Raw genomic sequence first — 13,399 nt, 5'->3', positions numbered from 1 at the left:
GCAAGTCCAACGCTACCATCCAGTCTCCAGGGTCCAGGGCAGCTAAGACCTGAGCCAAAGTCAGCATCTTGAACTTCTCCTTCCGGAGGAAGCCGTTGACGTTCCGTAGGTCCAAGATAGGGCGTAGGCCCCCTTTGCCCTTATTGGGTACCAGAAAGTAGTGGGAGTAACAACCAAACCCTACTTCTGGCCCAGGAACGCGCTCGATGGCCCCCTTGGCCAAGAGGGCCGTGTCTTCCTCTTGCAGAAGTTGCAAGTGATCCCCCGACACGCGGTGGAATTGCGGTGGCATGGCTGGAGGGGTCGACTCGAAGGGGAGGGAGTAGCCCCTTCAGACGATTTGCAGCACCCACCTGTCCGACGTGACAGTGCGCCAGTGGAAGAGGTGATGGCGAACCCTGCCCCCCACTGGCGTCACATGGGCCTGAAAACACGGACTAGGAAGGTTTTGAGGCAGGTGCTACGGGGGAAGGTGTGGACTGGCCTCGCCGTTGTCCCCGACCGCCGCCAAGGCGGTTTCCACGGCCGCCACCGTGCTGCGGAACATTCTGCAGTGCGTGGCTGGCAGCACATGTGGGGGCGCCCCTTCCGTGGCCACGAAAGGAGCAAAAGGCACCCGATTGCTGGCGTGTGGCCGAGAGGCCCAAGGACTTGGCCGTAGCCCGGGTGTCTGCTTGGTCTGCTTTGTCGCCAAAGAGGCGACGGCCATCGAACGGCATGTCCAGAAGAGTGGCATGGACATCGGCTGAAAAGTTGGCGGACCTCAACCAGGTGTGGCGTCGAACCGCCACCGTCGTTGCCATAGCCCTGCCCAGTGAGTCCGTGGTATCCAGCCCACACCGGATGGAATATCGTGCTGCATCTCGACCCTCCGCAAGGGCTTAGGCGAGTTTAGCCCGGACCTCCTCCGGACATTGGGGCAGGATGTCCGCGACCGTGTTCCACAGGATGTGGGTGTAGCAGCCCAAGAGGCATGCGGTATTAACAGACCGCAGTCCCAAACTCAGGGACGAGTCAAGTCAAGTCAAGTCAGAGAATTTATATAGCGCACTACATACCCATAGGGTCTCAAGGCGCTTGAGGAGGGGTGGGGAATTACTTGTCAAATATCCACGTTTTAAGTTGCTTTCTGAATGCTAGGTGGTTCTGGGTAAGGCGAAGGTAAGTGGGAAGTGAGTTCCAGGTTTTAGCTGCCAGGTAGGAGAAGGATCTACCTCCCATGGTGGTTTTGTTGATGCGAGGTACAGTGGCAAGGGCTTGGTTGGATGATCGTAGCTGGCGGGAGGGGGTGTAGAAGGAAAGTCGTGTGTTGAGGCATTCTGGTCCGATTTCGTAGAGTGCTTTGTGTGCGTGGGTTAGGAGCCGGAAAGTGATCCTCTTATTGACGGGAAGCCAGTGGAGGTTTTTCAGGTGACCAGAGATATGTTCTTTACGTGGGATGTCTAATATGAGCCTGGCTGAGGAGTTTTGGATCCGTTGGAGTTTTTTCTGGAGTTTAGCGGTAGTATCGGCGTAGAGGGTGTTTCCATAGTCCAGTCGGCTCGTGACCAGAGCGTGGGTGACCGTTTTCCTAGTTTCGGTGGGGATCCAACGAAATGTTTTTTTAAGCATGCGAAGAATGTTGAAGCAGGATGAGGAGACGGCGTTGACTTGTCTGTTCATTGAAAGTGAGGAATCCAGGATGACGCCCAGGTTCCGAGCGTAGTCTGTCGGGATGGGTGCTTTTCCAAGGGCTTCTGGCCACCAGGAGTCGTCCCATGCGGAGGGGGAGGTACCTAAGATGAGGACTTCTGTTTTATCCGAGTTCAGTTTCAGACGGCTGTGTTTCATCCATTCGGCAACTTCTTTCATTCCTTCGTGTAGGTTAGTTTTGGCGGTGCTGGGGTCATTGGTGAGTGATAGGATCAGTTGAGTGTCATCCGCGTAGGAGATGATGTTGAGGTTGTGTTGGCGGGCGATGGCCGTGAGGGGGCTCATGTATACGTTGAAAAGGGTGGGGCTGAGTGAAGATCCTTGTGGTACGCCGCAGATGACTTCAGTGGCCTCTGACTTGAATGGTGGAAGGCGGACTCTCTGAGTTCTTCCGGAGAGGAACGAGGTGATCCATTCTAGTGCTTTTCCTTGGATTCCGATGTTTCTGAGGCGCTGTAGAAGGGTGCTATGGCAGACTGTGTCGAAAGCTTCGGAGAGGTCGAGGAGGATGAGGGCGACTGTGTCTCCATTGTCCAATAGAGTTCGAATGTGGTCTGTTGCTGCGATGAGGGCGGTCTCAGTGCTGTGTTTTGCTCGGAAGCCGGACTGTGAGGAGTCGAGGGATTTGTTGGCTTCGAGGAAGGCGGCGAGCTGGTTGTTGACAGCTTTCTCGATGACTTTGGCCGGGAATGGAAGGAGCGAGATGGGGCGGTAATTTTTGAGTTCGGTGGGGTCCGCTGTGGGTTTTTTCAGAAGGGCGCTGAGTTCAGCGTGTTTCCAGCTTTCCGGGAAGGTGGCGGAGTTGAAGGAGCAGTTGATGACGTCTCGGAGGTGCGGTGCTATGATGGAGTCTGCTTTGTTGAAGATGTGGTGAGGGCATGGGTCTGTGGGGGATCCTGAGTGGATGGAGTTCATCAGGCGGATGGTGTCCTCAGTGGAGATTGGGTTCCAGTCATTAAGGATGTTCGAGGGGGGTGAAGGTCCAGCAGATGGTTGGGTGGGTTGGTGTCCGGGTTGGTCGTCGAAGCTGTTGTGGATGTCTGCAATTTTGTTGTGGAAGAATGAAGCTAGGGAGTCGCAGAGGGCTTGAGAGGGGGTGATGTCGTTAGAGTTGGCCGAGGGATTGGTAAATTCCTTGACGATGTTGAAAAGTTCCTTGCTGTTGTGGGCGTTGTTATCTAGTCGGTCCTTGAAGGCGGTTTTCTTGGCCTTTCGGATCAGTTGGTGGTGTATGCGGGTGGCGTTTTTGAAGGCGTCCTTGGTGCCGGGGGTTGGGTCTTTTTTCCAGGCCTTCTCAAGGGAGCGGCAGAGTTTCTTGGATTTCTTAAGATCATCGTTGAACCATGAGGACTTCTTGCTGCCAAGTTTGCTTTGTCGTTTTTTCAGTGGTGCTAGGATGTCGGCGCTGTTGGATAACCATAGGGTGAGGTTGGTGGCGGCTTGGTCGGGGTTTGAGGAGTGGGCTGGGGGGTTTAGAAGAAGCGATGAGGAGATCTGGTCGATGGTGATTTTGTTCCAGTTTCTTAGCAGAGTTGGTTGGGGGTGGTTGTTGGGTTTGGGCTTGTTGTAGGTAAAGTGAACGCAGCTGTGGTCAGTCCAGAGGAGAGCCGTAGTGTGGCTGAAGGAGACATGGTTGCTGGAAGTGAAGATAGGGTCGAGAGTGTGACCTGCGATGTGGGTGGGGGAAGTGACCAGTTGTTTAAGTCCGAGGTTGGCGAGGTTGTCCAAAAGGGTGGTGGAGTTGCGGTCGTTGTTCTTTTCAAGGTGAAAATTGAGGTCTCCCAGAAGGATGTAATCTTTGGAGGGGAGCGTGTGTGAGGTGATGAAGTCCGTGATGTCTTCACTGAATTGTGCGCGGGGTCCTGGTGGCCTGTAAAGGAGGGTGCCTCTGAGTGTGGTCTTGGGGTCGATGTGGATCTGGAAGTGAAGGTGTTCAGAGTTGGCGAGATTGACGTCAGAGCTAGTTGAGATGTGGATGGATTTCTTATGTACGATAGCGATTCCTCCTCCTGTGTGGCCGGTACGGTCCTTGCGTATGATCTTATAATTTTCAGGGATGGCAATGGTGATGTCTGGGGCGGAGGAGGCGTTCATCCATGTTTCTGTTAAGAAGGCGACGTCCGGAGAGATGGTGTCAAGTAGATTCCATAGGTCAATGGCGTGCCTGTGGACCGATCGGGTATTGAGCAAGATGCATTGTAGGTAGTTGGGGTCGGAAATCTGTGGTGTGATCGTAGCGGAGTTGTTGACGGTGCCGGTGAATTTGCAGGAGTAGCATGAGAAAGGTCCATGGGTGTGTCCAGGAGCGGCTTGGACGCAGTTGGGGTAGCGGCCGGGGTTAAGGGCTAGGAGGGTGGTGGCATCGTAGGTAATGCGGGAGGGCTGGGCAATGCGAGGACCAGGGGGTCTGGCACAGGGCGCGGTCCAGGCGCGGACGGGCGTAGACGGGCTTACCTTTGGCGCACCTTCTTCCCGAATTGTTCATACCTCTTGGATTCCCGATCGGGTGGAGCCACCGGGAATGCGGTCTGGGAAGTGGAGGCCTGGATGACCAGACTCTCGGGGGTGGGATGGCTGGACAAAAAGCAAGGGTCACCCGGGGCCGGGCAGTAGCATCTGGTCACGTTCCTATCCACAGGCTGACCTGTGGCGGGCTCGGACCAAGTGCCCACAAGAACGTCACACAAGGCCTATTTAAACGGCAGCAGAGGCTCAGTGGAGCTTGCCTGCTGTTTAAGGAACTCAGTGAGGAGGTTAGTCCTCACGGCCGCGACGGGGAGCTCAAGGTGTAAGGCCTTGGCCGCCCGCGTCAACACTACACTGTAAGCAGCCCCCTCCTCCATAGCCACGGTGGGAGGGGAGACAAATCCAGTGTCTGGCGAAGTGTCAAGTCCACTGGCCTCCCAAGCTCATATGTCCAGTCCTGATGAGACTGGCATTCTTGTGCCAGAGGGTCCACTGGCCCCTCCCAATCACCCTCGTCACCCATCTCCTGCAGATCAGGGTCAACAGACGGGGCCGGTTCGTGGAAATAGAAATCTCCAAAGGCCGTCGGGAGCGGCGCCCAGCGGCGCCGCTCCGGCGCCAGAACCGGACCGAGGATAGGATCGGGGACAGCGTCCATAGTGGGCGCCGGGGGCGACACCCGCAGGGCCGGCACCGGTTGAGGTCGAACGGCGATGACCCAGATCTGGAAGCGGATCCAGTGAGGGCCTGCGTCGCCGGGACCGAAGTCGCCAGCGGCACCGGGGCCGAAGCACCCGACGGCGTCGGAGCCGAAGCACCCGACCCGCTAGGCCCTCCAGCCAGGGCTGTTGGGCCCGGAGGCGCCACGGAACCCGGCTGAGGAGGGAGGGACCTCATGGCCATGATGTACCGCTCGACCTCCTCTGGCGTCGCATCATGCCCAGGGACCCAAAGGTGTGGGGCAGGCGGCCACGTCCGCAACTCCGTCGGACCCACGTGGGTGGTGTCACCCGAACCCCTGGCCGCATCGCGCGAGCGTCGGGGAGGGTCTGAGGAACAATGACGTCTCTCCGACCTCTCATGCGTCTTGGACTTGGATCTGACGACCGATGTCCACTCACGGAGCTGTGAGGACTCCGACCCCATGACTGGTCCCTCGACCTCCTGTGGGACCGGGACCTGGAGCGGCGCGGGGCCGACTGCCGGAGCTCAAGTCGCTTGCGGGACCGCTCCCGCCTAGCTTTAGACGTCAGGGCCCGGCACTCGGAGCAGGTGCGGTCGTCGTGGTCGAGGCCTAAACACTTGAGGCACCGGCAATGGGGGTCGGTAACCGACATTAGTCGGTCGCACTTGGAACAGGGTTTAAACCCGGGCATCCCTACCGGCACCGTCGGAGTCAAAGACTCAAGTAGAGAAATGATCACAAGATCAAAAAGGTTTAGTCAAAAAATGACTAAGGGGTAGAGCTTCTCCGGATCTGCGCTAGCTGGCGCGGAAAAAAGAAGAACTGACGTCAGCACGCATGGGCGGCGTCTAAGTACTCCGACGACGTCATTCCGGCGCTAACGACGCCGACGACGGATGCGATCTCGCGGACAACGCCTGCCGGCGCGCAGGGGTATTACTACGCAAAATTTTCCAGATCCAGTCTGACGCCTCTGGATATTCTAAGGTAAGGAATCTATCACTAACGTGTCTCTTTCAGATACATATATTTATATATAAAAATATATCAGCGGAAACTCCGTCAAACACCATGGATTCCTTTCCAGAAAACGGAGCACAACCCACGAAATAGCGCAGCAAGAATTACTTTATTGCTCACCGACCTCTACAGCCATGACGCATTTCAGCCCGTCAAGGGCCTTGATCACATAAAAATATATATATGTAGATATATATTATATGGGTTGAATGTGCTTTTGTAGAGACTCTGTGAATTCACTACTGAAGTAAATAAATAAATAAAATAACATTGTGGAATGACTTACTGTTGTTCTCAGCATAAATCCTGATAACAGGCATCATCTCAAAAAGCACTTTAGGTTTGCATTCAATAAACTTCAAATTCCTTTTGTCCCAGCCAGCTCCTTCTAAGTACAGCCCATATACATAGACACCCCTGGCTGGAGGTAGAGTAATGTCATCTTTCATCCACTTGGTGACTTCATTACACAGCACTACACTGTCCAATGCCCATCCTTTGTTAGCACGGGTAATCTCCTATGAAAAACAAATACAACATTTATTAAAACTTCGAAGGATAGAAATACAGAATTTTATTAAATGTAATAGAACATGTGTTTTGTTGTGATTTTTGTTACACTGCACCATATCAAGCATGTTACAATGCTTCCCTTTACTGCCTTTGTCAACTACGAGTTTCCAAAGCACTATTAATTATAACATATCAACTGCATGGAACTCTATTGAATGGTTTATTAATCAATAAAGTAATGCCCTGGGATGCTACAAAATACATCAAAGAAAGTAGAGATTGATTCAAAGTCAAAGGTGTAAACAATGAGTGCTATCGCCATCACTACATTTATGGCATATGCATGGAGTATGTTGCAGTGAAACTACTGACTTTCTCTTTATGCTATGTTAAGCAGATCACCTAGCAAATCTGCTTTTTACTGACCAACATCTGTAGACAGAAACAAGTATGGCAATTGTGGGCAGTATCCAATGGCATGCTAAAGCTCACTGCAAAACTGCCTTCTGTCCACCCGAGGATGAAGACCAATGTTTGTAGCTTGGCTAATAGCGCTCTGATTTTATCTTTATCTGTAGCCGACCTAGCCACAGGGTAGAGGTGCACTTTACATAAAAGATAACAAAGCTGATCTAGAAATATTATCATCTTGCATGTACCAAATAGGAAAAAGACAAATAAATAGTGAGTGATGGCTAATATAGCAAACACAGGATTGATCTAATAAGTATAGTTTGATGCAGTAAGATATTAGATCTTTACAGAAGTCTAACAGTTCTGGGTTGCATCTGATGTGGTCAGGAATGGTGTTTCAAAGTCTTGTGGGAAAGCATAAGAAGGTCTGTTTGGAAGTTTTGGACATTTTGGGATATGGGGATTTCGAGGATTGGTCTTCCTCAGTTACTTGTATTTCTTTACTACGGGTGAGTTTCAGTTTCACCTTCAGGTATGATGGTAATCCCTTATGGCTGGTTTTGTAGGTTATGTACGAAGTGCTGAAGTTGATCCTTGTCTTGAGAGCAAGCCAGTGGAGTTACTTTAGGACGGATGTGATATGGTTCTCGTGGCTCCTTTATCAAGCCTGGTGGACACATCGGACCCGATTCACAGAACTAACTTAAGACAAAATCCTAAACTTACTACTTTTGGTATTCACAGAAGTTAGGATTTTGTCTTAAGTTTGTCTTAAGACAGACTTAAGACAGACTTAAGACAAAATCCTAACTTAAGTCTGTCTTAAGACAAACTTAAGACAAAATCCTAACTTCTGTGAATACCAAAAGTAGTAAGTTTAGGATTTTGTCTTAAGTTAGTTCTGTGAATCGGGCCCATCAAGTGCAACTCAAAGAGAAACATTAAAGGATTTGGGAACGATTGACAGTAGTACATTACTAACATCTATGTGGGTGAAAACAAGAAACTGAACACTGTTTCTCTAATCTGAGCAGGTGCAATTGATAGAAGGCAATTTGGTTAGCTTGCAATTTGATCTTAAAATGTTCACATCCATACTAGTCCAATGTCTACATCAAGTGTGGCCCCAACTGGCTTCTCCATGCCAATCTGTCATCATCAAAAATGGCCAAGCCAGTGATAATACCCGATTGGCTGTCACTTTGATTGAGACTGCGGAGAGATGAAACCAAACAATGCCCCTCCTATCTCTCGATACGGAGAAGGCCTTCGACACAGTGGATTGGCCCTACCCATCGAAACTCCTCGCCAGGAGTCTATTAAGGCCAAAAATGAAGACATTCATACTAGTGAACTTCAAACAAACAATTGCCAAACTTAAAAACAATGGGGGCTACATGGCAGAGGTCCCCCTTACATGAGAATGAGGCAGGGGTGTCCCCTCTCCCTGCTGGTGTTCAACAGGCGATAAAACCACTCATCACCAATATCACACATTACTCTAATATTCAGGGACTGCCAGTGGGAACCAGAGAACACAAAGTAGCACTGTTCATGGATAATATCCTTTGTTTTATGACTAACCTCAATATAACAGTCCCTGCTTTACTGGCAGAGCTAGACTGCTTCTCCTTGGTCTCAGGCTTCGAAATTTACTGCTCTACATCGCAGGGTACATGGGTAGCAGAACCACAGGAGGAGATGTGTGCACCTCTTTAACATAATGGTTTTTCATGGAACAGGGTGGCTATTCAATACTTACTTGGGTGTGGTCCTACTGACCCTGTCCTTCTATGACAGCATCATTTGCCCTTTGATCACTGCCCTTTTCAAAGACCTATTCCAAAAGGGCAAACTGGAAATTTCCTAAATGGGTAGATTAAACAGCCTAAATATAAGTTTTATGCCCGCTTGATTTAAGTCCTACAGACGCTTCCCCTAAAAATACCTAGACAAATGTTAATGCACATCAGGAAACAGATGCTGAATTTCTACGGCAGGGCAAATCCCCGCCAAGTGCTGTTCTTGAACCTCTCACGGCCTATGACAGATGGCTGTTTTGGCTTCCCATACATAGGGACCTAATCCTGAGTGGTATAGATTTGCCCGCCACTAAACTGGAATTACAACCCAGATGGCAAACCCTGGGTACAGGTGGAACAGACATTTTCCCTGGATGCATTTAGGCATCTGCTGTGGCTATATGACAAGACTTGGATGGATTCCTAGACCCCTCCCTACAATGATGACTACTGGAACACTGGCAATCCCTCTCTGGAGAAAGCATCTCCTTCCCACCCATTCCCTTTCATCCTACTGATTAACAACCCATATTTTCTCCTCAGGAATTACAGTTCCTGGTTTTCAATCCTTGAACCAAGTGTACCCCTCTTTCCTGAGGGAGTTTTATACCAATGGGGACCCCAGGGCAGGGGTGACTTGACCAATTACTTCCAACTCACCAGAATAGATGCTTTTACACTCACACAAGCCTTACACTGGGTGGGAGAGACATATGTTTTGGGGACACTTGTGCAGGGAAAAGTCTTGCCTCGAGTCCCTCTTCACTAACAATGTCTGCCGCAGTGGCGTTTTTGTGGCTCTACTAGTACATCTTAGAGCTAAACCCTCATAGGAGACACATATCCCTGCTGATACTTGGATGTCTAGCTGACAAAGGGCTGTGAAGTCTTCAATATGTGTGTGACACAAAAAGAATGCTTACCAACTACTCACACAATGGCACCTCACTCTCACTATATGACACAAGATATTCAAACTAGAATGAGAGGCAACAACCAAACATGTGAGCACAAAGGCTCAATCCAAAGTAAGGGTAGTAGATACTTTTCAAATGTATTTGTCTTTTATTCAGGTTCTTCATCTGAAAGCAAAAGTGCAACCAATGCATTTCACCTTAACAAAGGCTTCCTCAGGACTGCAAACATGCAACAAATTACATTTTCAAGAGGAGTGAGTGACTGCACCTGCCTGCATGGGGACGTCTGGAGGATCCATGAGACCACCCTTCTCCCCTCAAGAGGGCTCCCTTTAGAAGACGCACTAAAAGTGTACCACCTTTTTTTGGTGCACATTCAGTGTGCCTCCTAAAGGAATGTTGGTCGCTGCACCCACATCCATAATACGGCGCAGGAGCAAACTGATTTTCTCATTTGCACGTGGCCATACCTCCATGAAAATGAGGGCACGCCCTCTAATGATAGCGTTGGCGCTACATGTCCGCCAGCACTATATGTATTACAGAAGTGGTCACATAAGTGTCTGTGTCCCTTTCTGTAATACCAAAGAACACCGGGGGGCACACAAAGCGGGCGCACATGCCAGTTGTGCCTCAGGGGCACTCTCTGTAATAGAGCCCCTGTTGTGCAATATTTCCTGCAAATTCATCTTACAGAGACGGTCCATTTCAAGTAAATTTAAAGGACTCCAATCATAGAATATAAACTGTGTTTATTCTTTAGCTATATTGTTTTTACTATAACATCTGCCGTAACATGATTCACAATTGTTCATAGCTGATTCCTACTCCATGGATTTCTTTCTGAGAGGGGTAGGTTTGTACTTCCACAGAACGAACTGTAAATTGGGTAGCCCCTGTATCAATCAGAAATTAAATGGGCATTGACTTACCCATCAATTTATGGGCAACTCTGGTCTAGCTCCAGAACTGTACCAAGCAAGAACCCCCCCCCCCCCGGCACCATCATTGTGAGCTACTCCCAGTCATTTCATCATTTAAAATCAGGGGGGTATATTCACAATAACGTGTGATAACTACCGCAAGAGTAGCGTAACGCAATTTTCAACATCGCAGCCAATCACGGGAAAGCAACTCAGTGACAACGTGGAATTCCCAACACGGCGGTAGCATGCGATAGTCTGCCGACACCGCGGCCAGTGCCCGCGACACAACCACCTTGACGGAGATAACAATACAAACCCCAACGCAAAAAAATATGCGATGGGCAAAAGTGCGATAAGAAAACAGTGACAACCAGCGCGAGGGCAGCAATACACACACGGGAAAAAGCACAAGAACAGCATACTTTAAAAGCCACAGAACAAAATCCAACAGTGGAGTACCACAGATACACCCTGGCCAACTGCAGAGGACTACATGTAGACCACAACTACCGAGCACTGTGGAAGAACAGAACCAACAGGCACACTGCATGAAAGAGACCAGTGGCAGACAAATACTGAGGCGCACGAGCGACACACCCACCATTCAGCATACACACATAGGCAGGAGTGCACCTCGACATTGACAATATCCCGGTACAAACAGCACCCCCACCACATTTGAATATAGGACACAACTGATTCCGCAAATGTGCATGACCTGGCAAATCACATTTGAAATTGCAGGGAAAAGTAACATTAAAATGTACAAGTACAAGCTGAAACCTGCAAATATGTTTTATTCACACATGCAGTGCATATGAACATTTACTAATGTTGCTTGATTGCCATGGACGGCCACATTGTGAAATGCTAGTGAGAAGTAAGTGTCAATGATGGTTTTCCTATTGGCCATTCATGCTGCTGCTTCAGTGGGATGTGGCCCACTTGCCCCATCACCACCATCATCCTCCGGTACCTCTGGGACTAGGATCCATGGGGCCCTGGTGTGAACACAGATGTTGTGCAACACACAACATGCAACGATCAGCATGCACACGATGTCCGGGCTATACAGGAGCTTCCCGCCTGTGCCGTCCAGGCACCTGAAACGTGACTTCAACACACCAAATGTGCGTTCCACGATGCCCCAGGTGCATATGTGGCCGCATTGTACTGCCTCAGGGTAGGTGTGTACAGATCTCGGAAGGGCAGAGTGCATATCCTTGATCACCTGTGACAGTGCAGGGAGAAAAGAGTCAATACTTGGTTCGGCCGAATGTGATGGTAGGTCCACCAATCCAGTGACGCCTGTGCTGGCTGTGTGTGGGGTGAGTGTAAGCCAGCCCGCAGGGAGTAGCTGATGCTGGAAACTGCACCAACAGGCACCCAGAAATGCAATGTTAGAACTACAAGGGGGGATGACATGATTTGTACAGAGCTAGTGGTCCCGGATGCACAGCGGGCAAAATGGGTCCACCGCCAAAGGACGCTGACCTGCGGGAGACTGGGGTAGGGTCATGTGGGCAGAGCAGTGCCTCAAATGTGTGATGGCTGCATTACCCAACTCCACAAGTTCAACTGTTGTGTGGTTGTGGTGCCATGAAATGTCTCTTTTGGGTGCAGGGGTAGGCCAGTATGACCATGGAGTGGTGTGGTTGTGTCTGGCAGGTGGTTGTGTAGTTGTACATGCTGATTATGGTTTGGTCATGTATGTCTTCCCACAGTTGTGCATTGTGCTGTGGAGACATTGGGATTTGTGGTGTGTTGACTTGGTACTTACCAACGAGCAGTCCCGTTCCATATGTGCCATCCTGGAAGCGCTGGTTGATGATGGACTGTCGGAAGATGAAGGAATCGTGCACACTGCCTGGGTAGTTGGCACCAATGTCGTAGTTGGTGACAACATTGTTGAAGAGTCCCCAGTTGTCCAATATTGCTTGATCATTGATGGAATGTGTGTGCTTTCTGTTGCAGTAGTGGTGTGCAGTATCCGCAGGGGGCACAAGTGGGACATGTGTGCAGTCGATTGCCTCCAACACGGCTGATGCAGCGCTACTCCGGAAATAACTTCTAGAACCTCATCACCTTTCCCTGAAGTATTTATTCATGCATTTACTCATCAGTGGGGCCCATAACACTGTAAGTCACTTATACACACTTTTTCTCTACTTCATGGATTGGTGAAAATCAAAGGAGAGCTGCTGGATCATAGCGGAGTGTCTAAATTAAACTAAATATTTATAATATGTATATATGCAGTTTAAATTGTTTTACCATGGTTTTATCAACAAGATAATTTATTCAGACACACCACCATTATTTGTCAATGGATCTGCTAGTAAAAAATTAGGCTATGGATGAACAAGACCAGCTTAATTCTTCATTTATCTAATTTTTATTCAAAGCGAATCTTCTAGCATGACCTGTATTTATTCGTTTAATACAAAATAGATTTAAGGAAAAGAAAGAATTTTAACTCATACATTTATATTTCATTTTAATTCAAAGCTCAGAAAATAAGCACATTATTATTGAATTAATAGGACACGACTATTAGCAAAGACAATAATAGTTCCCAAAGTTCATTTCCCTATTTTCTCTAGCTAATGACCTCATCTAAAGACTCCGTACTCATTCAAGTAAAGTTAAAGTTCAGAAAAATTCAAGTTCTTTACGCCTCAGGAAAATTCAGCATTCCGGCAGCTTGTCAGGATACACAGATGGAAATCGAAGAAGAGAGTTTCTTCTTAAGCCCGGACACACTCTTTTATACCCTTTTTTCCCTACTTAAACTATCTACAAAAGTAACTATCAGTGCCTTTAACAGTTTTGATTGGTCAATCCAAGGGGTGGATGAGCATAACCTCATCATCTTATTGTTTAATTTCTGCAAGTTTAGCTCAATGAAAATGGTCTTTGTCCTTATTATATCCGCTTCGCTCATTTCCTTTAACTAGTAAGTTT

The 13,399-nt window shown here is 49.0% G+C and overlaps 1 protein-coding gene across 1 annotated transcript in view; it reads right to left on the bottom strand.

Moving 5' to 3' along the window:
* DNAH5 (dynein axonemal heavy chain 5) overlaps positions 1-13,399 on the bottom strand; it is a 5,174,212-nt gene that overhangs the window by 41,801 nt on the left and 5,119,012 nt on the right. The window contains exon 78 of the mRNA XM_078687662.1: positions 6,150-6,381. Coding sequence (XP_078543788.1) covers positions 6,150-6,381 — 232 coding nt within the window. The remainder of the gene's footprint in view (positions 1-6,149; positions 6,382-13,399) is intronic.

The sequence above is a fragment of the Lissotriton helveticus genome, chromosome 4_1 (assembly GCF_964261635.1).
Source record: "Lissotriton helveticus chromosome 4_1, aLisHel1.1, whole genome shotgun sequence".
NCBI classification, from domain to species: Eukaryota; Metazoa; Chordata; class Amphibia; order Caudata; family Salamandridae; genus Lissotriton; species Lissotriton helveticus.
This window is presented reverse-complemented; position numbering and strand designations above follow the sequence as displayed.